At 38.5% G+C, this 27,273-nt stretch overlaps 1 protein-coding gene across 3 annotated transcripts in view; it reads left to right on the top strand.

The window, feature by feature from the left end:
- dlgap4a (discs, large (Drosophila) homolog-associated protein 4a) overlaps nucleotides 1-27,273 on the top strand; it is a 116,432-nt gene that overhangs the window by 76,840 nt on the left and 12,319 nt on the right. Inside the window, exons 2-6 of one of the 3 annotated variants that reach the window (XM_084720678.1) lie at nucleotides 7,003-8,280; nucleotides 9,210-9,445; nucleotides 9,854-9,931; nucleotides 11,448-11,595; nucleotides 13,715-13,934. In XM_084720678.1, the coding sequence (XP_084576804.1) occupies nucleotides 7,072-8,280; nucleotides 9,210-9,445; nucleotides 9,854-9,931; nucleotides 11,448-11,595; nucleotides 13,715-13,934 (1,891 nt within the window). In that variant the 5' untranslated portion in view covers nucleotides 7,003-7,071. Of the gene's footprint in view, nucleotides 1-7,002; nucleotides 8,281-9,209; nucleotides 9,446-9,853; nucleotides 9,932-11,447; nucleotides 11,596-13,687; nucleotides 13,935-27,273 lie in introns of all 3 variants that reach the window. The other 2 variants (XM_084720677.1, XM_084720679.1) reach the window with 2 other exon arrangements.

Here is a 27,273-nt window from a genome sequence, read left to right as displayed (position 1 = left end):
AATAACATGTGAAAGCAACGTTGTATGGGAGCCAGCTTAGAAGTACCAGATCTCAGACAGTCACATGAACACATGTACACAGTAAACAGTAATAAGACACAATAATAGGACTGCTTTACTGTAATGAATGAGTGAGTGGTTTGATCATCAGAAGACCTCTACATGGTTACAAATGTCACTTTTGACAGATTTTTTTTTTTTTTAAATAGTTCACGTGACAAATATGAGTCAGTAGATGCTGTATCTTACAGGCAGAAATATGCAGAATGATCAGTCTTGTGTTTTCAACTGTGTGGTGGACTATAAGAAGTTTACTGAGGCCTAAAAAGGGCACACACTCAGTGTTAATGTTTTAAATTAACTAGCTGCAGCTAACTTGGTGACTTGTGGTTGTGTTGAGTCACATGGTGGGACAGTTTTGTGAGACTTAAAACAACATTCTGTAAGAGTTGGCATTTTTATGAGTTGGCACTCCAGTTTAATTCTGCGTTTTACTTATACACTGTTGCTGTAAATATGGACAGATGATTGAATTCACTTGTGATTAAAAAAAAAATAGCAAGTTAACCACTTTGCTAGCAGCACCAAATAAAGTGCACCAACACAAGACATAGCAAACTAGCTAATATTACTTGCTAATTCAACAGCAAAAAGGCCAACTTGCCATCTGTCCTGTGGCCTTTTATTTCAGTTTTCGCCAGACTAAAACCTGGTCCGACACTGACTCTTTTCCGACAGCATCTAGTTCAGTCAGTCTCTCTTTTGCTTCTCTTAGCTTCCTCTGTCAGTGTCCTCTTCAGTCTTCTTTTCTTCAGGCCTCTGCCTCCATAAAAGCTGGGTTCTCCAAGACAATGAGGAGATTATCAAAATGCTCAAAAACACTGTATACAAGACAAACTGTAAATGACTGTATGTATGGAAACATTACTATAGTGCTGAGATGAAGTAAATAACTCCTAATAGATATACGTCCTCTATACATTACACACGCTACATTGTGCAACAGTGTTGTGTCTGTTTTGTAGTTGTTCTTCACGATTCCTGCATTTTCTGAATTATTTGTTTCATAAAATTAGTGAAGACAGTTTCTATTCTAATAGGCCTTTTTGTTTTAGTTTTGCATCTACATACATTAATTTATCAAATTACTTTATCTGTTTTTGAACATGTTTTATACCCTTACATGAGCTTCACTGTAAGTAAAATGTATTTTGTAAAATGCCACATAAATCCTCACAGTAGAGACATTCAACCACAACAAGGTTACGCTTGTCAAATCTCATCTTCCATAATGTATAATGGTGATTGTGGTTTTCCATCAACCAAATGCTCACATGAGTTTTTGCCCTCCAAATGACCCTGACAGGACCAGAATACACCAACACTTATAAGATCACTGACCGTGTTACATACGTGGACCACAACTGCAACCAAAATGGCACTTACGTATGAAATCATTTGAGGCTACGCTTGTGATGATGAAGGTGCTGCTGGATTATGCGCACATGTAGCTGCTGGTGATGGAGACGTAACACTCCTGTCACTCAGTGAATGTGTTCACTATGCTGTGTGTGTGTGTGTGTGTGCATGCACTCACGTGTGTGTGGACGTGTATTACTGACACTGTGGAGACAAAGCGCAAGTCCCATTGATGTAAATAATTAAATTTTAGGGTGAAGACTTCGGTTAGGGTAAGGTTAGGTTTAGGTTGTCAGTAGCAGTTGTCAGAGGTGGCAAAAGTATACACATTCTCTACTCAAGTAGAAGTACAAATACTTGTGTAAAAAAAAACATCTCTGGTAAAAGCAAAAGGACTATTCAACTTATTTACCCAAGTAAAAGTAAAAAACTGTACTCTAAGTACAAAATTAAAAAGTCACCCTCTGCTGTTTCTGTGCAAAGCTGACTGACCTTCTGTGACCGAGTCTTCCCCTCTTGTCTGTTTTGTCTTCTTAGGTCTTGTGTTATTTTTCATTTTGCAACGTCTTTTGTATCTTTTATGTTGTTTTTCATTTTTCATCACGTCATTTTAATCATTACACCGTGATCTTACACATAGTTGTTATTTTCTTAGGTCTTTTACTTCATTTTTTGTCTTGTTAAGTTGTTTTTCATCTCGTCTCTTTCATTTTGTTATTTGTTTTACATAATTTTGATCTTGTTACGTGTTTTTCATCCTTTATGATTTTTTAATCTTCTACATCTTTTCTGCCATTTTTCACCATGTCTTTATAATCTCGTTACATCTTTGTTGTTCATTGTTTTCAACTTGTTACATCTTTTTCTTCTTTTACATCATTTTACATTACTTTTCATCTCTTGTTGCATATTTTTCATCTTGCTACATCTTTTTCGTCTTTTACACAATTTTTTGTCTTGTTGCATCGTATACGTTTTTCTTTCATCTTGTTGCATCATTTTTCATCATGTCTTATTAATTTTGGTAAGTCTTTTACATCATTTTTCATCAGGTCACATCTTTTTCATCTTTTTTGTCTCTAATATTTTGTTACGTTTTTGTCTTGTGTCTTTTCCATCTTGTAACATGTTTTACATAGTTGTTTTCTTGTTACATCTTTTTTGTCTGTTACATTGTTTTTCATCTTGATATGTCCTTTAAGTTGTTTTTCATCTTCTTAGGCCTTCAATGTCATTTTTGTCTTGATAGATCTGTTGTGTGTGATATACACTGATGGATACACAAAGGAATCATCTTTTCAATGTGTTATTGTTTGACACATTTAGGTTGAAATCAGTCTTTATGTTGGGAAAGCGGCACTCAATGATAAAATAAACATAATAAATAATTAATCTCAAATGCATTAAAACTTAAGCCTGGTTTGAAAATGTAAGGTGTAGAAAATTCAGATATTTATGTTAAAATGTACAGAGTACAGTACTTTTACTTTACTTGAGTATAAATGCTCAAGTAAAGTAAAGACACCTGAAAACTCAGTGAAAAACTTCAGTACAGTAGCAAAGTATTTGTACTTGGTTACTTCCCACCTCTGGCAGCTGTTATAGAGTATGTCTCCAGGAAAATAATGTAAGTGAATGTAATGTTCTCTGCAGTGATGAAAACATGAATGCCTGTATGTGTGTGTGTGTGTGTGTGTGTGTGTGTGTGTGTGTGTGTGTGTGTGTGTGTGTGTGTGTGTGTGTGAAGCAGACATATTTGCTAACATCACACACACAGTCCAAGGATTCATTCACCTTGTAATTATGCAGGAGGCTCCTGGCCACCATCGACACAGTACTGAGCCTGTGACAGAATCACATGAACTGTGAACATTATTTCTTTCTCATCTTGCCCCTGCGATGCTCAACACTTGACAGGGTTTCGTTGGCACGGTGGACGGGTGGGTGGGCGGACGGTTATCACGTTTATGCGTGTGTCAGTGTGTGTGTCGGTGTGTCAGTGTGTAGGTGTGTGTCAGTTTGTCAGCACAGTGGCGCCTACAGGAGGACGTGAACACGTGGGGCTACAGTCATCTCGGGTGGATGAATTACAGCAGGCTGCGCCGTTGTAAAACGCTGGTGTATTTGTCAGCACACCGCTGTGCCCGTCCAGGAACACTGACTCAGATAAGTTGCTGCTCTCACACTGTAGGGAGTGTATGGGAGGTCAGAGAGACGTAAGAAGTGGCAAGCCGACACAGTGGAATAAAAAATGTGTGGAGTTAACATTCCACATTCAGCTCCCAGGCAAGATTTCATGCTTGCTGTGGGAGAGGGCTCTTACCATTGACTGATCAGTGAGTCACTCCACTGTGATACAGACAGCATCTGTTAGAGTGAATTTAAGGCAGCAAAGATTTCTGCTGTGTGAATTATGAGTTTTCATAACCTTGATGCAACATTACGGTCTGTTCATAGTGAGCTTTGAGAATGAGGAGGACTGTGATGGAAGAAGAGGAGGCAGTCGCCCTAAAATACCTCTAGTTGCCTCATTTGCTCTGCATTGTGTAAGTGTATACGTAAACTACAACAAAATCCAGATAATGAGAAGAAACATAATAGATAGATAGATAGATAGATAGATAGATAGATAGATAGATAGATAGATAGATAGATAGATAGATAGATAGATAGATAGATAGATGGTATGAGAGGTATCATGAGTATAATTTTAACACATTACCTCGTCAGTGAACATGATTTCTGCCTGAGTCACGTCAGATAGATTTTGATGTGAAAATCCACTGATTAGTTTGGTAACACCTGTGTTCACCCTACTATTTTATGTTAGCATGGCTGCTGTGAAAAAAGTTCTTTTTAACTAGTGTATTCAGCATTTACTCAAGAGGTTAAATAAGTTATGATTTACTTAGTACTGCTTTAAAAAGTAATATTACTTTTTACAGTAATTATTTATGTTACTCATAATATTACCATATATTATATATTACTTTCGTACCTTGTTGGCAGTCTTGTTGCTCCCCACAGTTGAACTGGTGATCTAGTGAAACATTCACACTAAGGAAGCTTTTGTTGCTAGCTGTCCAGATGTGGGCTGCGGTGGCAAAGAAGTCTGCATCTCTGAGTGCGACCATTAAACTAGATTCCATCACTGCATATTCTCCCTCTCGAGGTGCTGCCCGTTCATGTCACTACAAGATACCCTACCAAGGACAGTGTTCTGGCAACACAGTAATGAAGCGTTACTTGGATTAGTAACTGTAATCTATTTACTGTAATCCCTGATTTTATTAATTTCTGGGTAAAGTTACAATATTACAGTAACTAAGCAATTTGTTTCGATAAAAAGGAAAAAGTCGAACTCACCAACTAGAAGGAGCATATAATGGAAATACTCAAGAGTACCTGGAATCTGTAAGTACAGTACTTAAGTAAATATACTCAGTTACATTCCACCACTGTTGTGGTCAAAGCAGCCAGGCCACCATGTTTGCCTCAATGGCAAAGATATATCACGTACAGTGGATGATGAAAACAAAAGAAGGCCTTAGTTAATATTAATCATTGAATTTGCACTGGAAACTGTGAAGCATATTGACAAGGAGGCAATATTAGATTAATTTTATCCTCCAGAACTGGTGAGCTGTCAACCCCTGTCAGCTGTTTGCAAACTCTTACCTTGAACAAGAAGCTGTTTCTATAAAATAAGATGAAAGCATATATTCTGTAGATCTTAACTGGATACTTCAGTTAAGTTTTATCAAATTGAATTTGCTTGTATCCAATATAAATGCCACTGAAATATATCTATGAAACATTTGCTTTTGCCTGAGAATTCTTCCATTTTCAGCGAGCATTAGGGAAGACTTATTGTTCCCAGTTCATCCCACAGTAAGTGGATTCAAGGATGGCGAAGGACCAAAAATCATTTGTAGAAATGAGGGTTCATTTCCAGCTTTGGAACGAATATCGCTCCTTAAATATAAAGCTCATTTACATGTATGAGTCACTATATCGTTCTCCTATGCATTGTCAGCGGAGTAGCTCCGGGCCGTACATCACTGTGGCGTCTTAGATTGGGCCTCTGGCTGTCTGATTTCCTGCTATGGTGGAACTGTACAGGCAGTAAACTGAATAGGCTGTCCTTTCCAGTTAGAATAATATGTGATTTTGTCTGTTTGTCTTTTGTTTTTTTTTCACCCTCATGGCTCCATTGTTTTTGTCTGTTTAGAGCCAGAATGATGGAGACAGTAAATCAAAGAAAAACTGAGTAAGGATATGTATCATTCAGCTGTTCTTAAGAATCAAACCACTTAAATCACAACATATTATATTTTGTATAATGCGGGGGGGTTGTTTTAATATTCAATACACACATAATTTATTAAATTGAAAATGTAATTTTAGACTCAAATTCAGTGTGTATGTTGTTTTTTCCCCAAATCTAAATAGTGTCCCTTGTGCACTTGCTACTGGTGCTCCACCTGGTGGTTTGTTGTGTTAATGAACTTGTGTGTGAACTTACTGTAGAGGACAATAGCTCTGTTCTCCACATTACTGCCTGTGTTATGCTGGTGAAATGCACCACACGGCAGAGACGGTATATGATGTCTTTCTTTTTTCTTTTTTTTTTTCACTCAATTACTGTTGTGGAAATTCAAGGACAAACTGAGAGAAACACTTTCAAATGGGCTCTAACTCTAATGTTTTCATTAGCTTTAAGTATTGATGAGCCTAACTCTCCCTCTGAGCCTTTATATTGTACACAAATGGCTGTTTTACTGTTATGCACGGTTGACTTTAATCTCTATAAAGAGACAAACACTAGTACATTTTTATTTAACATTTGTGAGAGAACTGGGCAGTAAACTAGGATAAAAACTGTGGTTAATCAGAGAAAATAACCAAAATGTGATGGGAATGTGCCCAGAAGTGTTGTTACAGTTTTAACGTTTTATTTTAATACTCTTCCACACAACTCTCAGCAAAAGTGGTGGACTTGAGGCGAATGACTCAAATCAGGCTTGTGTCACAAATTTGAGTACTTGAGACTTGCTTGACTAACAGTGGTAAAATAATCAATGACAATCAGTTACCTTTAAACAGAATGAGATGATAGAAATGTCTGTCAGAGGGATACGTTTTACTTTTATATTATTTACTTTTTAATTTTTAACTAAATAAAGAAGTTGAGTCAGTATCTCTACTTGAGTAAAGAATGTGTTCTTTTGCCACCTCTGACAACTGCTCGCTTAAGCCTAACCTTAATTTAAATCTAAACTTACCCTAATCCTAACTCAAGTCTTCACTCTAAAATTTAATGATTCGTATCATGGGGACTTGTTTTTTGTCCCTGTAAGAGAAACAAGTCACAACATGACTAATACACATCTTTTTTTCACATAAGTATCTGTACTTCTACTTGAGAACAGAATGTGTGTACTTTTGACACCTGATGACTCACTCCCACCTCTGACTATAAGAATGGATTACTAAATAGCAGCACCAACCAGAAATCTTCCTTAAAAAAAAGACTTGAATTTCATGTTAAATCAATGATTTCTGTGTCTGTCTGCTTTACAGGATGAGCCCTTCAGATCAGTAGACCCATGCTGATTGGAGACATGTTCTAAGGACGACACCTCAGCCACCATGAAAGGGTTAGGAGCCAACCGCAGTCGTCACCTGTCTGACTCGTGTGAACCACCAGGATGCCCCCAGAAGCCTCTCTGTCCTTTGACCTCTGACCCTCATGGCTCATTTCTCTTGAGCCCCACCATAAACCACTATGGCACCCTAGATCCCCATCTCCACCAGTGTCCTCCCACCAGCCCCACCACGCCAGACTGTCTCCTGCCTTTCAGCCAGATGTCCAACAGCAGCACCTTCCCTCGTCTGCACTTCACCTCCCAGACGGAGCAGGTGGACTGCTCCCAGGCCTGTATGGCTGGTGGTGGTGGTGGAGTAGGGCAGGGCAGCAGGGCAGGGACACTATCCAACTCTTTGTCTATGGGCATGGGTTTGGGTCTGGGACTTACTGGTGCTCCTATGATCACCAGTGGATCAGCCACCATCTCCTCTGCAGCGGCAGCAAAGATGAATCGGTTACCCTCCAACCTTTTGGATCAGCTGGAGAGGCACCTGCCCCTGCAGCGTGACGGCTTCAGTACGCTGCAGTTTCATAGAGGACGTATGTCGAAGCAACGCAGCGAGAGCCCAGGACGCATACGCCACCTGATGCACTCTGTGCAGAAGCTGTTTGCCAAGTCCCAGTCCCTGGAAAACTCTGCAATCAAAGGAAGCCTAAACGGGCGCTCTGCTGGAGGAACGACTGGCAGTACAGGAGCTGGTGAGGATGGAGGCAGACAAAGCCGCAGGAGCAAGAGTAAAGACAGGGCTAAAACTGAGGGGCCAAAGCAGAGACAGAGGCCCAATGCACTAGGCCTCTGGAGCTCAGACGACGCCCTGGACACTGACACCACCAAAGCTGGCACTATCGCTGTAGGTTACCGCAACCCACTGACCATGATGACTCTTGGCAGGGCGGTGTCAGACAGCCAGGCCAGACACATCCCACAGGGCTACAACACCATTTCTGCACATACTCTCAAGACCTCGAAAAGCAGCAGTGACCTCAAGTTTCTGGCGTGCCCGGCGACGACACAGGTAGGATCCAAGGAAGAGGAGGGAAGAACAACCAGGGTGGGAAGCAAGGATGATACGCTGGTGAAGAGGGGCTCCTGGTCCACTCTCACCCTCAGCCAGGCCAGGCAAGTGTTGCAGAAGGGCTCTGCTACCGTCAACAGGACCCTTCTTAAGTCAAAGTCATGCCACCAAGACCTGGCACAACAGTTCCTTCAGGTAGGAGGGACAGTGAGTATTCATCTTCATCACCATTCTTTTGTAAGTTTGCATGCATATTTTTATAATTTCTCTGAGGTTTGTTAGTTTTAATGATCAGTTTTGGGCACTGAAGACACTTCTTACCTTGCCTAATAATTTAATTATATTTACCCTTATTCTATTTATCATATATACTTTATCCTCATTATTTATACTCAGTTATAGATTTTTCACCATAAATCATGACGTTTTTCACAGTCACATTTTCTTTTTTAAGTACCAGTGCTGCAATTGATCAGAATCATATTTAATATAATCAGACACAAACTATACAATACATGCAGGCTTGGTTGCACCAACAAGGATCATAAGGATTTAAACCTCTTTAACATCAGTTTAGTTTTTATTCTAAACCTAGATTAATTCTGTTGCATCTAAATTTTAAACTCATATTTAAAATGTGATTTAGTCTCAACCTTACTGGCAGTGTCGATTGCAGCTTCACTGGTCATACTTATTGATAAAAATACATGTATGACTTATAGTATAATTATATGGTGTTCACCATGGCCACTGTAGTAACCACGGCTGATCCTCAGCCAACGATTCGGTTCGATACGAAATGATTCCCGATGATTTGGGAAAGCAAGCATCTCTATATTGATATCTCTATATTTAATTTGGCTTACATCAATAAACTTGGGTTTACTGAACAGAAATTCATTTTTACTTGTACAAGAGACCTCTGCTTAATTTCAGATCTGGACTTTCTCATTTTAAACATTTATTATCTTTGTTAAACTCTGATTAAAAGTAAACTTAGATTAAATTTATCTTTGTTGATGCAACCCAGCGACAGTGTCTAAAGGACACACCTGAAGTGTCTGTATTACATGTTTAGAGTGCAGAGCAAGAATGTTACAACAGTGTGTGTGTTCATAATCCAGGTCCCACTGGGGGACTGGGCAGGAACTCTGGGTCGCGGCCGGGCTAAAGGAACTGAGATCCCCTGTCGAAGGATGCGCAGCGGCAGCTATGTGAAAGCTATGGGAGATTTGGAGGACAGCGAGGACTCGGAGGGGAGCCCCAAACCTTCCCCCAAATCTGCTGCTCGTCGCCATAGCTACCTGAAGGCCACCCAGCACTCCCTGAGTGAGCAGCAGCCACCTCCACCTCCACGCAAGTGAGTCCCACAGCATAGACAATCCAATCCATCATACTGGAGTTGTGACTTTAATTATCATGCTCATTGTTCTGCCACAGTTGTGTTTGTGCTCTTTTACTTTACATTCATTAAAATAGAAATGGGCTCTGACGGGGTATTTATTGTTATAACTGTGGGAAGAAACATTTTTTTCATGTCCCCAAAGGTAGTCAGCAGGTGGCAGCATCTTGTCACAAATTATTGTCTGAGTGTGCAGCAGCACTTAGTCAAGACAAGCTCATTCAGTAGAATATAGACCTATTTAGAAATAGGTAGAGATTTAAGAGAGGGGACAAGAAATGACATACAGTATCATCTTTATTTGGTACAAAAACAGTAGGAGATGAAATTTTGCCATGTGTTTCACCCCTACATCCACACGGACAGGCCTCGTTGCTACGCTCTCATGCGGGAGGATTATCTGTGGTCGCCACTACAGAGTGCATGCTCTATGCAGCATCTGAGGTCAGTGTCATCCTTAGGCAGGCAGTGTGGCCTACCACCCACCCTCACCTGCCCTACCACCACTACCCACCACCTATTTTTGCCTTAACCCTCCCAGTACTTTTCCTCTCTGCCCCCCCTGTTCCATCTCTTACCTTGCAGGTTCCCTGAGTGGTGTGTTAATATTTTAATCTTACCTGCTTTCTCAAGCCCTGGTTTCATAACATGCAAATCTTCCATGAAAATCACTCCACCACACCCTGCTGCTTAGTGCACACACATTTTCACTAACACCTGGTGCCAACGAGCAAGTCAGAACAGAGGGAACTTCTCAAAAGATCAATATGAAGGTCAATTTATGAAATTGTATGAGTTCATTTGCAAAGGAGATCTAAGCCATTCTTAAAGGGATAGTTCGGGCTATTTGAATCAGGGTTGCATGAGGTACTTAATCAGTAGTGAGTGTATCACCTGCAGATGATGTCAGTCAGCACGTCCCCAGTTAGGAGAAACCGAGAGCGTCACCAACACAGAAGCTGAGCAATGTTCTGCTGTGGACAGGGTCAGCAACAAAAGGTATTTGAGCCACTTAAAGAATATCCACTTAATATAAGTTCAGCCGTGCGCTATATTTGGAATGTTTTTACAGCTTTATTTTGCTGTCAGCCTTTTTCGAACAGAAAACCAAACCAAATAACACTCTCTTATCCAACCAAACTCCATAGGCAGTCAGTTATTTTACCTTCCAGAACATGGGAGCTGCTGCCTCGATTGATTAGTTAGTTTGTCTTATTGTGCGACTTGAAAGGGTTAATTCATATCCACCAAAGTCACATAATAACAAGCAAACCAGCAACTTCAGTGTTCTGTGAGGTAAAATGACTGATTTTGCCTGTGGACTTATTATCTAAATACAGTGTACTCTTTAAAATGATATTGATATTTTTCAGGTGGATGTTTTTAAAGTGGCTAAAATACCTTTTATGGCTGACCCTGTCCACAGCAGTTAATTGCTTGGCTTCTTGTGTTGGTACCCCTCTCTGTTTCTCTACAGTCAGGGGTTACTGACTGCTATCTGTGGTAGGTAATACAATATCAAAAACTCTGAACTACCCCTTTAAAATAAATACACCAACATAAGTTTGACTGATATTCCCTTGACTGCACAATGAAAAGCAGGTTTTGCGCAAAACTGAAATAATTGAGATATTTTATACCAAAACAACTCAACACCAGTTTGGCTTACATTCTCTGGAATGCACAAAAAACTTAAATTATTAAAGTAAATCAAAATGCAGAAATCTGGTTTTGTAAGTGAACCCTTTCACTCGCAAGTCATGTTTCCTCTGTGCTGCAATTTTAAACCCCAGCACATATCACTATTCACACATCTCAACAATATTTAATTTTAAAACACCCAGGGGAGCTTTTGGCAGTGTGATTTAAAGTTTCTCCTGGATATCATCAATTAAACACAGCCCTTACTTATTCTGGTCTCTGACTTCTGAGAGGCTGATTATTATGTTCACTTCCACAGCTCCCTGCCGTCCCTGAAAGAGCTGTCGACCAATCGGAGCCTTGATAACTTAGACTGCCTGGTGAGCCCGTTGGAGGCCCCTCCACGCCACAGGAACAATGATTTCAGCCAATGCTCCGGCACACTGGGCAGAGGCTCGGGCACTCAGGTATGTCTGTTATCTTATTAAATGTGTTGCTATAACTGTAGTAGGCTTGTCACACTATTATGACTCAGCTGAGAACAGGACATTTCCTCGTGTCTGTTTAACTCAGGTGTTGTAGATTAAAATCATGACCAACCAACGTTTCCATGACAGCTGTATTTAATGTACTTTTTCTGGGTATAATATAAATATTCATACTTTAAGAATTCAAGCAGTTAATTAGATCATTTTGGATCGCTTCCACTGACCCAAAATAGAAAAATGTCAATGTAAATGTAAAAATCACCAGCCAGGCAATGAAAAAAAGACATTAATACCACTCTCCAAATTCAATGCCTGCTGACACTGCTGAGACGGTATATGAATAAGCCAGCCGGGAACAAGCTGGTGGAATAGAAGCGATGCTTGAGTGTGTTTGCATAATGTCAAAGGGGGACATATGTCTCAGTATAAACCAGAGGGAGCCTTGTTGTACATCTTCATCAGCAGGATTGGACTGGGATGTCTAATGCAAACATCCTGTTATAAAGGAGCAACAGCATCAGCCTCTACTTGCACATGACTCAGAGATTCAATTTCTTTCAGGATGACAGTAATGTCGCTCAAATAAAACATTTTGAGTGAGCTGGTTTTGAGGGATTATATGTATGTACCACCCAGAACACTTTCATATTTGCTACTAAAATGCCAAACATAAAAATATTACTACTACCGGTTGTTTCAACTTGTTTTTATGTTGCATGATCAAACGTTTCGGACGGTGCAGGGTGTCACTGCTTATTGCCATCATACAATGACAACACAGATCCATGCAGAAGAAGGAAATTCTGAAACAAAGCTATTTTTAGTTACAAGTACAGTGCTGTCTCTGTTCTAAGAACAAAATAGTCATACTTATCTTAGCTTTCATATGTTAAATATTTTACTCCATGCGACACTAAAAAGCAAAATTCCATTACACAATTTGCTCTTTACATTTTGCCAAAATATTTTAATCATAGAGTGCATTTACATGTGCATTTGAGGGGTATCCTGGTTTTGTTATGCACATATAAACAGCTCATCTCTATTTCAGAAACCTGGATAAGACCTTTATCCAGGTTTCTAAACCATCTACTGGCTGAAATGGTGAGAAATCAAGACATACCTGCTGGTAGACAGTTGAACATATATTTATGTATATAGGGATATGAATGAATAACCAGGTTTTTCATGTTCCTTGTAAACGCCATATCCTGAAAACAGGATGAGGCTCAAAACCTTATGCACATGCAGACACACTAAGACAGTGTTGGAAAGTAGCTAAGTACATTTTCTCAAGTTAAGAACAAGTACCTCAAAATTGAATGCATAACTACTCAACTACTTGAATGTGTAAATGCAGTTTGAAATATCTTGAATACCTTGATTATTTCCATTTTATGCTACTTTAGACTTGTACATGTCTAGAGTTCAGAAGGCAGTATTATACCCCACACTCCACTATATTTATCTGGCCGCAATACTTACCAGTCACTTTACAAAAAAGATTTTATTTTAAAAAAAATAATAAGCTTATAAAATGTGATGCAGTGTCAAAGATTAAGCCAGTGGCTCCAACCTTTTGGAGTCTAATTGGGACTCCCGGTCATGTTTCAGGCTTCTATGAGTTGTTTGCTATTCCAACAAAGAGACATTTTGAGTCTAAACTTGTAAGTGGGAGGGCGGGTGAGGGTAGGGGATGGGGTCAAATAATGTGATCATTATCTCATAGACATCAAGGTTCTAAGCCTTGTCTGAGGGGAGGCCAAAAGTCCCAGACTTTGAAAAACACTGGTTTAAATAATTGTTTGACTCACAAAGACATCAAATTATCCAATTTTTCACAATGTAAAAAAATATTAGAGAAAATGTTTTAAAAATATGTAGACTGAGTCAGTCACTCATTTCTGTGCAATGAATGTTTTTTTTTTTTACTTCTGATACTTTAATATATTTTGCTGATAATATTCATGTGTAATTGAGTATTTTTACATTGTTGTATTGTCAGTGCTTTTTCCAACACTGGGTATAGACCTGGTGAATGCATGTGTCACAGTCTGCCCTCTACCCTCAGCGTGTGAGTCTGCACACGTTCTTTCAGGTATGCGGGCAGGGATTTGGGCACTCGGTTCCGTACTGTGAGGGGGAATCGCAGGCAGTGGAGGCTCTGGATCTGCCTGCGCCTACGTGCTTCCGGTCACGCAGCCACAGCTACCTGCGGGCCATCCAGGCGGGCTGCTCCCAGGACGAAGATACGGCCTCTGTGGACTCAGACTCACCACCACCTACCACTACAGGCTACGGCTACAGCTCCAACACCCGTGAGTACCAGTGAGGACAAGGTGGGACAGAACTGCTGAAGATAGTCTTTGATTTAAAAACTTATCAGCTGAACGGGAGGAAATACCTGCTATTAAGTGCCATCCACACATCCATTTACTCTGATTCATAACAGCAAAATGAACATTTTGTCTCTTAATGGTGGAGTAAATGATTCTAGAGAAAGATAGTTGATTGTTGAGTCTTATTCAGAGGTCGTCAAATACGAACACTTTTGGTTGGTTGCTCAGCCTGAGCAACTCAACAAAATACTGAGACTCAACAATCAACCCAACCCAAAGCATCAAAACCTGATAACCTGGGAAATGGAGTACAAAATCAGCTGTCTTTCTCCAGAAGTGCTTATTCCACCTTCTGATGAAGACAGACAACTAACTGAAATCTGTGGGGAGAAATTAAACTCAAAATGGTCGCAAATGTGTATCGCATGATCTTCAATCAAGCAGTATGAACATGTGTAAAAGAATTTTACAAATGAACATATAACAACCTAAACCTGAATATTTTGTGTGCAGATTTGTAACTTCAACTTCACAGATCTGATCATTTTGCTTTTGAAAAGCTTTTTGTGTATACACATATCTGAAAATATTTGTGGCAGTCTTTTGTATTTATTTACAGATTTTTGAGATTTTTTTAATAAGCTGCAGCTCCACACAGATCAACAAATGCATGCTGTGTTGAAGTGCTGGTGGACAACAGGGACAACATCTGGGTGAATTACATTGATATGCGTCTGTATAGAGTCTTTAGTCAGTAAATGTACGTCTTACCCATTAATTACAAACACATTCACCAGAAGCCCACATTTCCCAGTTTTCCATCAGCACTCAAATGCAGCATGCATTTGTGGATCTATTTGGAGCTGGAAATTGTGAGTCCATGCATAACAGGCGATCTGTGTACACATATTTTATAATCTATATAAGGATGTCACAAATCTTTTATGACATTTGTTTACACCAGAAGTGAAAATAATCAGATCTGTAAAGCTGAAGTGTAACATCTGTACATAAAATGTTAATATTTATTCATGTTGTGATGTGTGCATTTTTAAAACTGTTTTAACTATTTGAACATGTATTTTTCAGTACACAAAATTATGCACAAATCATCATGCACATTTGAAAATCTTAATTTTCATTTATAGGTCATGTAATACACATTTGTGACCATTTTGAGTCTAATTTCTCTTCATTGTATCAAATACGCAGCCAACAAATGTTATATAGTACATCAGTATGTAACGTGTGATATATAAGAAGTAGAAAATAGTTTTGCAAAATGTCGATATAAAAAGAATGGTTACATTTTAGTCTGAATACAGAATTTTTGTTTTATCAGTCAAAGTCCTTGACAAAATATTCATGCAGAAGCGGGAACACAGAGCTGAGCAACAGCAACAGTTCACTGAATCAATGTGTAGATGAATGCAACAGAAAAGCAAGACATTTCCATGTAATCATAGCTATTGTGAACTGTAGAACTTAAAGTTTTATTCAGCAGAGCGCATCATTGTTCAGTGAATGTTGTTTGATTTATAACAAACGTTGAAGACGTGTTTTTAACTCCTGAAAGTCTGTAAGAATCTCCAACATCCATCCTTTTCAAAAGATAACTGTTTGTTTTTCAAGACTCAGTCTGTGGTAATGTCTCAATTAAGCATCTCTATGTTGTAGATTAAATTAAATGCTGTTTTAATGTTTGTTAAAAAGAACAGTGTGAACAGTCACACAAATGCTGCAATGAAATGAAAATGAATCATAATTTTATTGTTTTGGATTTAAAAGAAATGTGAGAGACCACAGTCCATGTATACAGCGATCACAGCAGAGAGTGCGTACCTCAAGTTATCTTGAGAGAGGTATTGAGTGTTTTTGTGTTTAAGTGAAGTGCAAATAATTCTGACTTAGATATGTGGATGTAGTGAGTATATGAGAATGAAGGCATTTTATATAAAAAACAAAAATGTGTTAGATATTCTTCCTCAGCTCTTTTTCCTGTGTTTAATTGTGTCTTTTATACTGAATAAAATGGCTTTAAGCTGGTAAATGTATCTAAAAAGGAAGGGGAAAAAAGAATGGAAAGATTAGTTATATTTAGGAAATTTAAAAAAAAAAGTAATGTGATACAAACAAAAGATATATGTTTTTGCAAAACAGCAGTGTCTGTAATCCCATGTGGGATGTGCCAGATGTGTGGCATGACAAAAACATCAACCCTCTACGGTGCTAACAGCCCAAATACGCCTGATGTTAAACCTTGTGGTGCACATAAATTCATTATGTTTATCATTATAAGCTCACAGTTGCAAGACCAAATCGACCATACAATGATATGGACATAAGTATTTTTTCTGGGGTACCTATATGATAAATTATAATTCTATTCAAGCTGTACCGTTGCTATATTGCTTCATTTGTTGAATTGCAGTAAAATTACATATATTAAAAGCCGTTATTTGCATGAACTTGGACTCACACAATGTACATTTGCTGTTACCATAATTTAATCTTACTAAACTTTATTTTCAGCTCTGCCTATTTGATATATATACGGTGGGTTATGTGTACTGATTCTTTGCAATCATTTCTGATTAAAATCGTTGATAACATGAACTATTGGGAGGACATACCTGCACACTTATGTTAATGATATGCTGGTGCCCACATTAAAAAAATAATGCTGTAAAACTGCCCTGTCTGATGACCCTGTGGCAGATAGGACATAATAAAGTGCCCTCAATGGTGTTCTTTCCATAGAGAAAATGTGATGCAGTGCACTAATGGGTGCTTTTCCATTGGAGAAAATGTGATAAAGTGCTCTCCAGGGTGCCCTTTCAGTGGAGAAAAATTGATGCAGTGCCATATAAGCTGCCATACATGCTAGACAATTAGTTGCCATGTCTCTAAATTGTTAAATGGTTAATAGTTACAAAAGTATTTGATGCAGTACCCTCTGGAGTTTGTATGCCGTTTAAATCCCAGCCGAGGGTTAATACCCAACAATTGCCCTTGTTGTCTCCGACATACACTCTGATAGGCAAAATTTGTTTTTCCAGTTATTCTGGTAATGACAACAGGTCTATTGGAGCTTTATTCAGAAGAGATATTACTGCATTACCATATGCAATTTCAGACTGGAATTGATTTCTTAATGATATTAATGGAACAAGGCCTGGCTTCTACATAATCAATATTTAATCTTCAATAAAATCAAGGAAATCTCTTTTAAACTCATTCATAAACTGATAAAGTGACATTGATGTGTATTGTATTGATGTAGTTTCTGTAATGGATGTCCTGAATCTGTTGTGTATTTGTTTTGGCATCGCACAGTTGTGAAGAATTTCTGGCTGAATCTGTGTGTTTTTATTGATGACAATATTGATGAGGGTTTTGTCCTGTTTTGGAAGAGTGTATTGTTTGGTCTACTGGAAGATGAAGTACAGAAGAACACTTAGAATATATACATGATTAACCGTATTATTATAATGGTGAAATTTTATAAATGTAAATTTACAGGTAGGAAAGCATGCTTTGTTGTATTCAGCAAGGTATTCAAGCAATAGTGCTTTAATTTGGCAAAAATCAAGTAAAACTATTAACAGGTTCTAATAAGTTTAAAGTTATGTACATTTTTATTTTATTTGTTTATCCCCCTCCCCAATGTTTATTTATTTTTTCTTTCATGTGTGTTCTATCTTGTGATCCCTTTTGTACAACTTTTGTACATGCAAGTTCTTACAAAAAAGGGAGAAAAAACACAGATAATACCAGTGATACTATTAAGGTCCCGTACCATTTAATGTAACAGACCCTTTCCAGTGAGACAACCTGCACAAAAACAGCTCCCTGGCTCTGTTTGACCTGAATGGACCAGAACCTTAATTAATATCATTGGTAACAACCGCGTTTACTAATGTCGAAATGCCTGCTGTGAAAATGGTATGTTGCAATTGCTACCTCATTTAGTCTACCTCATATAGTCTTTAAAAAAATTTGTGTTGTCTGGTTTTGTTAACCTAGACGTCTTGATTGCCACGGAGTCTGTATCAGTATGATGCTTGCCTTGAAAAAATGAGAGGAGTCTAATCAGTATGAATACATCTCTATTGTTCAGGTGCTTGTCTGGCGGTCACAATAAATCGAATATGTATGAGGTTTAGGTCAGACCTCAGTCTGTTTCCCGCGGCGTCAGGGACCAAATGAAACGCACCTATCGTGAAGACATTCACAAACAACGTAACGCAGAGACTTCAGCCAATAACGTTCGTGTTCGATTGCATCGAGGAGTAGAACTGTCCAATCGTGCGCAGAGAGCAGTTACGGCGAAAACGTGGACTCCAATCCTCGTCGTCAAGGGCGTGTACTACAAATCTTTTCTTCACAGCAGCGTCGCTGTGTATCTTACGGCAGGACACCGTAGCCCGTCTGCATCTTGTCTGCCTTTCATGAATGACCAGAAAATAAGGATTTTCCAGTCGACCACCACACAGTAAGGTACTGTCGCCTTTTCACGACTGAATGTTAATGTTCAGACTGTCAGTTGTTCTCGGTTCGCTAGCGACAGCAAGCTAACGTAAGCTAACGTTAACGGTGTGGTAGGTTAGCTAGCTAACGTGGATGAAGAAAGGAGATGAAACCCTAATACTGGTGGTTAGCAGACAGTAATGTGGCTGCTGTTGTTAGACTGCTGGTAACCAGGCAGAAACAAACCGGTAGCAGCGTCTCTTCTCTGGCTCGCTTATATCTCTATTAAACGATGCCTCCGGCTAACGTTACTCAACGTTAAATACCCTGTGTGGTCTCACACCGTAACGAGCCTTGACTGGCTGTTAGCACAAGCTAATAGTAGCCGAGGCGTCAACAGCTCGGTAGACACCCGGCGGCTAACCAAACCATTGACGGCTGTTAGAACAGATAGCTGAGACTGACTAATGCAGTCTGAAATATAAACGACATTTCCTGCCAAATGGCTATGTTTAGAGAGGTTTTAGTCGTGACTCGCTGATACCGATCATTCATTAAAACCGAAAAAATAATATCTCTGTGAAGTCACAATTCAACTTGGGCTGATAAAGCCTTTAGTTTATTTTACTGGTTATCTTGGATTTACATTAGCTGTCAAATGAAGTAAATTAGCCTAACCTCAGACTAGTCTTCTCTCTCATTCTGGACCCAACATGTGACCGTGATGAGAGCTCAGAGACATGGAGGAAGCTATGAATCACGTTTAGCTGAAGTATCAGTCCATCTAAAGCATAGAGCAACACTGACAGCTCATTCCATCGCAGATTGTGATTTGTCTTGATGCATTGCTTCCTCCTGACCAAATACAATCTGAAGTTTAACACTTTGTTTTTATTGTTATGAATTAGGGATAGGTGATGATTATGACATGAAAGATTTGGAAAGATTCAACATTTATTTTATTTAGGACTGCAACTAACAAATATTTTGCTAAGCAGTTAATCTGTTGATTTTAATGATTAATCAAAGCATCTTGTAAAACAAAATCTGGGAAAAATGCACATCACAATTTCCCAGAGGCCAAAGTGATGCCTTTAAATTGTTGGGGTTTTTTTTAAAGTTGTTGTTTCCAAAAGCTAAAGACTCATTTACTAACACAGTTCTGAAGAAGAGCAGGTAATCCTCATCTTTAAGAAGCTGTAACCAAAAAATGTTGACCATTATTGCTTGAAAAATGACGGAACTGAGTGATTATCAAAATAAATGGCAGTTAATTAATTTATTTTTTATATATATATTTGAACATGACACCAATATTATATTTTACAGCTTTATGATTGGAACAACTTGTCTAGATCAAGAAATTCTTTTAATTTTCAATACATTTCCACTCCTCTGTAGTAATGCTGGCATCACAGCAATTTAATGAGCAAAAAGGTAAGGTTTTTCCCTGCCTCACAGCCAATTCCCAAATCAAACGTTTTGGCAGTGCTTCAGCAAGTCCACCAATATTGTTTTACAGTAGTGTCTGATATAGATTATTTTGTATTGAAGCCGCTGATGGACAATATCTTGCACACCATTTGCAATCTTTCTCTCTCTTTTTTTTTTTTTCTTATTTACACTTGTCAAGCTATTCATTGGGCTGGATTGGGCTCTTTGACAGGCCAGTTCTGGCCTTCGGGCTGTACATTTGACACCTCTGCTCTACATAGCTAAGATGGTGTTCCCAGATTTTATAGAATTGGTTGTTTTTGAATGTAATATACATTTAAGGTATTCTAATGGCACTCTCTGTCACCCTTTAACAGTAAGAACTTTTTCAGTAATCCACTGTAATAGAATGTTCTTCCTCGCAGCATAAGTAAGAATACAGTAGAGTCTATTGTGGTATTTAATGTTACATATTGGGAGGCCCAAGAGGAGGAACACTGGGTCCATCGCCAGCTCTAAACCCAATACTTTTTATACTTCATATAACACATTGGACAAGTATCTTTGCCACTTATGGCATGTCAAAAGACGGTTGAGTTAGGATACCAGTTTCTATCTTGTGTTTAAGGCACATGGGTGAAGGAGTGGGGTTGAAATTATGTCTGTGGTTGGCAGTTATGTGCATTCTGTGTATAATCTTTTTTTAAATCACTTTGGTATGATGTATGATGATTTAGCATGTTTTCATATATATTTCAACTCTGTGTCATCAAGTCTGACTGGTAGCTCCTCTTAGACTTGAGACCATGTGCACATTTGCCCCTGTAAAGTAACAGGGGGTGCAAAACACATAGCCTCTAGAGTAGACTGACAGACATCCGTCCAGTTGATAGAAACACCAAGTTCTCAACAGGAGAGCTGTCAGGATTCTCAGTTAATGTTGAGCTGTGTGAAATATAGGCCAATTCTTTAACTGCAAATAACAAAAGAAACCCAGATAGAAAGATGCCATATTTCTCTCTCATTTGTACACATCATAACAATACATTCTGAAGTTGAAAACCTTGGTTCTATCATTTATAATATTAAGTTGACCCTAACTGTCGCAGTAGATCCTGTTAGTGTCTAGAAAAATGTTCACTGGAAAGATTTTACCTCAACTGCTGTTGCTTTTTTTGGTCCACAGTTTCATGTTCCATTTTTATACAGTAGCTAGCTACCATGTGTTAAGACCTGAGGACACGATCAATAATTTATCCGTTTCCTGCCCTGTGTAGTGCTTTTCAGTTCAGCAGTTAGGACACTTCACTGGGCTTTTATAAGGGCCACCTGACAGGAGAAGGATGTGCACACAAAAGGAATATAACATCAGAGAGTAGCACTCACAATAACGTCATGCATGTCCCGTTTCTATGCTGACAGACTATTGTTTATAGTGGTTAGGAAAATTCAGCCTGTCTTGTATTTTTGTTTTTTTGGTTTTGTTTTTTTGTTTTTTTGTTGTTGTTGGTTTTTTTGGGTTTTTTTGTAGCTAATGTTTAGGGAAGTTTTTTTTTTCCTTTGGTCTTTCAAAGTTTGAAATTCTCCAGACTACTTAACAGGCTGCTGGATATCATCAGAAACACAGGCTTTGGAGCTTCATTGTAGCAACAAGGCGTGTTCATTGTATCCAGCACCACATTACAGAAGACATGGTGTGTCTGTGTATTACCATGGACAGACTGTGAGTCATCCTCCACTGTATTACACACTCTTCCTCTCACTCTCATTGATGAGGTAATCTCTTGACTGAATGGGCGAAGCAACTATAGTTTCACACAGTAAGGTCAACAGCAGACAGGCTTCCTAATGATGTGTGCGGAGATATTTGTTAACATGGTTAGACAGTATAAAGGCCTATCCCTTTCCTGCCCTTACGCTATGAACTGATTAGCAAATGACTTCAGCACAGATGGAAGCTTTTATTTATGCACCCATACAGGTATTGCCAGCTACTGAAAAAAGCATTTGATACAACATCCTATTATACTTAATTACATATTGATAAACATTCTTTGTGTATTGGGAGTATGAAAATGTGTTTTAGAGCTTAAACAATCAGCGATTAGTATAGAAAATAATCTGCAACTCAATATTTGATTAATCATGTAGTTTTTTTTTTTTTATCAAAAATGCCAAATATTCCTTTATTCCAGTTTTTCAATCATTGTCATATGCAGCCCTACTTTGTTTTTCAGCTAGAGCTACAACGTTTAGTCGCTTAATCGATTAGTTGATCAAATGAAAATGATTCTTTTGCTAAGTTAATCTTTTCAGTCATTTTTCAAGCAAAAATGTTAAACTTTTACTGGTTCTAGCCTCTTAAATGTAAGGATTTCCTGATTTTCTTTGTCATTTATGATGGTAAATGAAGAGCCTTTGAGTTTTACGTTGTTGGTTGGACAAAAGAAGCCATTTGAAGATGTCAGTTTGGGTTCTGGGAAACTATGTTGAGCATTTTTCACATTTTTTTTTTACATTTTATATGTATACTTAAATAATTGTTGATTGCATGCCTGTTTTCATCATACACAAATTTACCATGTTGTTTGATTTGTTGACAATCAGCCTAGTCTTTTAATGTGATGCATACTATTATTGCCAAAATACGTATCAATTATATAATTCTGGTTTCAGTCACTGAGGCTTGCAAAAGCCAAACTTAGGCTTGTACAGACTTCAGTAGCTTTCGAGGGAAGACACTTCATTCATCTAGTGATCATCGAGCTCTATGTTATTAACCAGCCCTGGTGTCATTCATAAGCAGTATGATAATCAAAACTAAGTAAAAGTTGCTGAGGCAGACAGGTCAGTACTCTACTTTGAAAAAGCTCCCAGTTTCACCTTCCAGGTTTGACCTCAGCGGCACTTGCCACGTGTCTTAACATCAGCTGATTAGGCTGTAATAACCCAGACTGTTGCCCCAGTCCAGCAGGTCAGACTAAGAACCACAGGAGGTCTTAGGGATATCAAACTATACAGCAGATAAGAATGCACAAATCAAGTCTCCGGCAGTGTAAAAGGTGGACTAAATTATTGGGATTTTGTCTCAATTCCAATGGCTGTTCTCAAGGCAAGCTGTTCTTTCTCTTTGTTGACAGTTTTATATTACATTTACTTTTGGAATACTAGCCGCAGTAATAGGTAATGAACAACAAATTGGTTTACTGTAATGAAATCATAGCTGTTTGTTTTCATAACCTTTTTTATTGTGTTTGGTGTTGTCACCCTCTTGTTCTGTGTTATGTAAGTGGTTTACTTTTTTTCCTGAAGTATGTCAGCATTGTCTGTTAAATGGCAGCATGTCTGTCTTTATGCCTCAACAGATACCTTTCTCTGTCATTAGGTCTGCACAGTGATTTGCTGCCATTCTACTCCTATCTTTGAACTTGTTTCTCTTATTCATAAGGCTATTGTGGAAAACACAGCAGATTCATACCTGATTCTTGTCAACAAAAAGAATACAAAAAGTGCAACAGATCAATAATAAGCAGCAGCAGTGGAGTGAGAACCAAATGGCGTCATCCAGTCATTTTAATTTGAACAATTTTATACAAAAAAAAAACTGTATGCAAGCAAAAGATCTACTGTTGGCATGGCTATGGCTTCACCATAGGAACTGCCCTTCCTGAGACAGATTTAAGGTTCCATATTTTAGATGCAAAATCCCCTATTTAGTATATTTGTAGTTTCAGCATGCATAACGCAAATGTATTTTCCCCTGCTGACATGAGATTGATTCTTGAGCTTAGACAAAACTTGAAAAATTGCCAACTTTTGCAGTCAAATAAGCATAGGTCAGCTTTCTGATCAGATTTCAATATGCCGTATTTTGCTGAATGGTGCCCCTTGTGTGCTTAATCTTTTCGTCAGAAGTCATGCTCAGCCATGCGTCCTGGTCTAATCTTTCAGTCTATGACTCCCACAGCCTGTCAGCCTGCCATACTATCTTGTAATAAGACTGCTAATCTTGGACTGAGCCTCTGCTACCACCTCTTTTTATGATACTTGGCGCATGTCCAGAGTTTCACAAAGGTTCATCCACAATAATCTTGCAATACTGTTTATAAGCCTTCATTTTTACTTTCCTTTTGTGTATTGAACTTAGTGCTTTAGTAGAAATTAATGTGGAAGTGCACTGTCTCCCCTAGCAGAGAAGTTCACTCTGCAGCTTAATTAACACATTTAACTGTAAGTCATATCACTCAAGAATAAGCTCAGCAGTAATCAAGACTTCTTAAATCCCAAACCAGACAGTCTCACCCAAAATGGAAGAGAAGCTAGTCCTGCCTTTTTAAAACAGTGCCAATGGCCACAGCATTGAAAATAGTCAATCATGTACATTTAGATTTTAGCTCTGCATGGAGGGCCCATTAGTGGTCATCTGATAGCTCTCAGACAGACCTGCTGATGGAGCCAGAGCATATCCTGGGTCAGAGACTGCATAGCTTTCATAAGTGATGCAATTTAGTTAACATTTGAGGATCATAGTAGTGTTGACAGCATTGTAATTGATCCTAATTGTTTTCAGAGTAAGCGAGAACATTGGGGCCCCTCAAATATGTGATTCATAGACAGCTGCTGTCCACATAAATTGTCAACATGAAGATGTAAAGCAATGGGATTTCTCTTTCTCATTCTTTTGTTAGCTTTCCTGGTATGTTTCCCTCAGTACTTTGACATGGAAACAAATTCCAAATCAATTTCCTTAATCACTTGTCTGCCATTTGATCAGTAATTAATTGTTTGTTAAAATCTCAGAGAATGCAAAAGGCAAGTTTGATAGATTTATTTCAGTAAATAATATGGCCTGTTTTTGCTGCACACATCATCTAAGTTGAGTATGACTCATTTTAGAAATAATTCAGTAAACATAAGTATATGGTGAATTCAGACAAAATGCCATCGCTCAAAATTGTTGATCCTGCTCTCACTCCACCATATGAATGGTAACGATTAATAATTAATAGATTAATCACTGTTAAGATTTTAACCAGTTTCCCTTGTTAGTCCAGAACTGGCAGTAATTGTGCCCCATTTGGCATTGTTTTGTTTGGCAGAGTCATTTGAAAGGACAGGTGGACAAGAGCAGGTGTTTCAATCAAGAGCCATTGTTTTATTATTCTGTTTAAATAGTTTGTTCCTCATGAAGTAATGTTTCACATAATGTGCTGCGGGAATAATTTAGGCAAAACTCACACTGAGAAAAAGACATGCATTTTGTATTTTAACTGTTAATGATAGTAAAGATAGTTTAATCAGAATCTGCAACCCTACTCTGCCTGTTTTTATTTAATCAATAAAGACAAGAATTCTAGAAGACAGGATTTTTCTCAGGACATGAATTAGATGAGATATGGGATGTATAGCACCTAAAACAAAAACTAATTCTTTCTTGTATCAATAAAATGATTGTAGCCTACAAATATAATGTGTCATCTGTTCAGTTTAACTCTTTGTTAATGGTATAAGAGGAAGCATCTACAGTTACTTGATTAAATAAAAAAGATGCAGGAAACGTATAAATCAGTTTGGGTAAGAGATACTTAATGTGTCAGTAAGGAAAGTTAAGACTGGACCATTTCTGTTCTATGTTAAGTCAGTTAAATAATCACAGGCTCTGCATATCAAATTCTTTACGGTGATTAATTGAGCAATTCAAAATTAACATCTGTAACATGGTCGGATGCTCATTCATGCATTCATTGGTCACACATTGACCCTAATGAAGGAACTTGTGATGAATGAAAGTGTGATGGCCTTTAGGGTTCTGAATAAGTAGAATAAAGGGTTCAGCTGAAGGCCATTAGCTGGCCCTGCCCCAGAGGTCCTGGGTCTGGGCTGCTTATCCAACTGTTAATCACCTCTTGGCACTGTGCCCCTAGGTCGGCGATATGGAGCCAACCTTCACACCACATATTGCACTAGGACAGCAAAATGGATTGTGCTCTTTGCTAAGGGTGCAAATAATCTGCAATTAGCCCACTTCACTATGACAGGATGTCCTCTTTATAGTGTTTCTTGTTAATCGTGCTATTGTAGAGCTGAGTGATGTGTGGTTAAATGTTGTTTGATGAATAGAAGAGATTATGTATTATACCATTTTTACACCAAAGTTAGCACATATGCCACGTATGTTTGGGTGTTTTTTTTATGTGGTTAACCTGCTAAAATTGGCAAGTGACCTTTTCCCCCCATTTCCCTGTAGACAAGTTTCTGTTCTGTGTTTTTTTTTTTTTCTAATGTGCATTGGAAAGCTGAGACTCAACTCATGTCTGTGTAGGAGAGCTGAGAGAAAGATGTCTTTAAAAGTCTGTATTCAGTACTTTTTGTAGCTTCTAACTGAATCTCTGGTTTGAAGTTAAGTTTCTCTCCTGCGACCCTGTTTGTACTTTGTGGTTTTTGCCAAATTGTACAGTTTCATTTTCAACTGGATTGGAGTTATGTGGAGGTAGTGATGATGAAAACCCAACATTTCCTCATTTTGTGGTTTCGTAATAAAAGCGTCATAATTTTAGAAGAGGAAATAATGGTGCTTTTGTTATTTTGATTTTATAGGAAATAAAATGTTATCCACCGTTCAGATGTTCGACCAAAGACGAGTGTGTTTCAGTTAAATACATATCTTCAAGTGGGTGCAAACTCGCTGTGCTGGTCTGACGTGCATAGGTAAACTGAATCAAGCCAAGTGAGCACATGAATTTGAATGGAAAAGGTGCAGAAGAGTTGGAGGTAACGAGCCTTTATTTCCTCTACTAAAAAGGGCAGAAAAATTGCATGTTTATACCCATGACTAATGCAGAGTTGTTTGTTTCAGGAATGAATGGCAATAGTACATTTTCCCACTGAAGACAAAAATCAGATGCTAGTGGATGTTACTGGATTTTTTGGTCCAGTGTAAATGGGTCTTCACTTTGGAAATGTTTATAATCCACTTTATTTCTCTGTGTGTAAGAGACGCATTGCAGCCTTATAGACACAACAAATGGGACAGAGGCATGTGTTGAGACTCAGGGTGTAGCAGGACACATTAATTAACTTTGGGAATGTCATGCATCTTTGCTATGAGCACTACAAGAAGTGTCCCATTGTTTGGGAATAAATGTCCTGTTGCTGGTTGGATATGTTCTCTAAGAGGAGATTGTAGACTGCAGGCCAGGGCTGCATGAGGGACTCATGAACTATATGGAGTGGATTCCACAGCCATGTTTGTGTATGTTGGTGGGATTTAATGAGGGCCTTACTGGTGCTGTGAGTCACTGGCTGATGACGGAAGTGCAGCTCCCTCACAATTACAGGGTGTTAGGTTGCTATTTAGATTTAAACCACTACCGGAGAGAATGAACACTACATTTTCATTACTGATCCAAGGTGG

Source organism: Lutjanus erythropterus, chromosome 6 (assembly GCF_056507025.1).
Source record: "Lutjanus erythropterus isolate fLutEry1 chromosome 6, fLutEry1.hap2, whole genome shotgun sequence".
Classification (NCBI taxonomy): domain Eukaryota; kingdom Metazoa; phylum Chordata; class Actinopteri; order Lutjaniformes; family Lutjanidae; genus Lutjanus; species Lutjanus erythropterus.
Note: the sequence above shows the minus strand (reverse complement) of the source record. Positions and strands in the feature narration are given on the sequence as shown.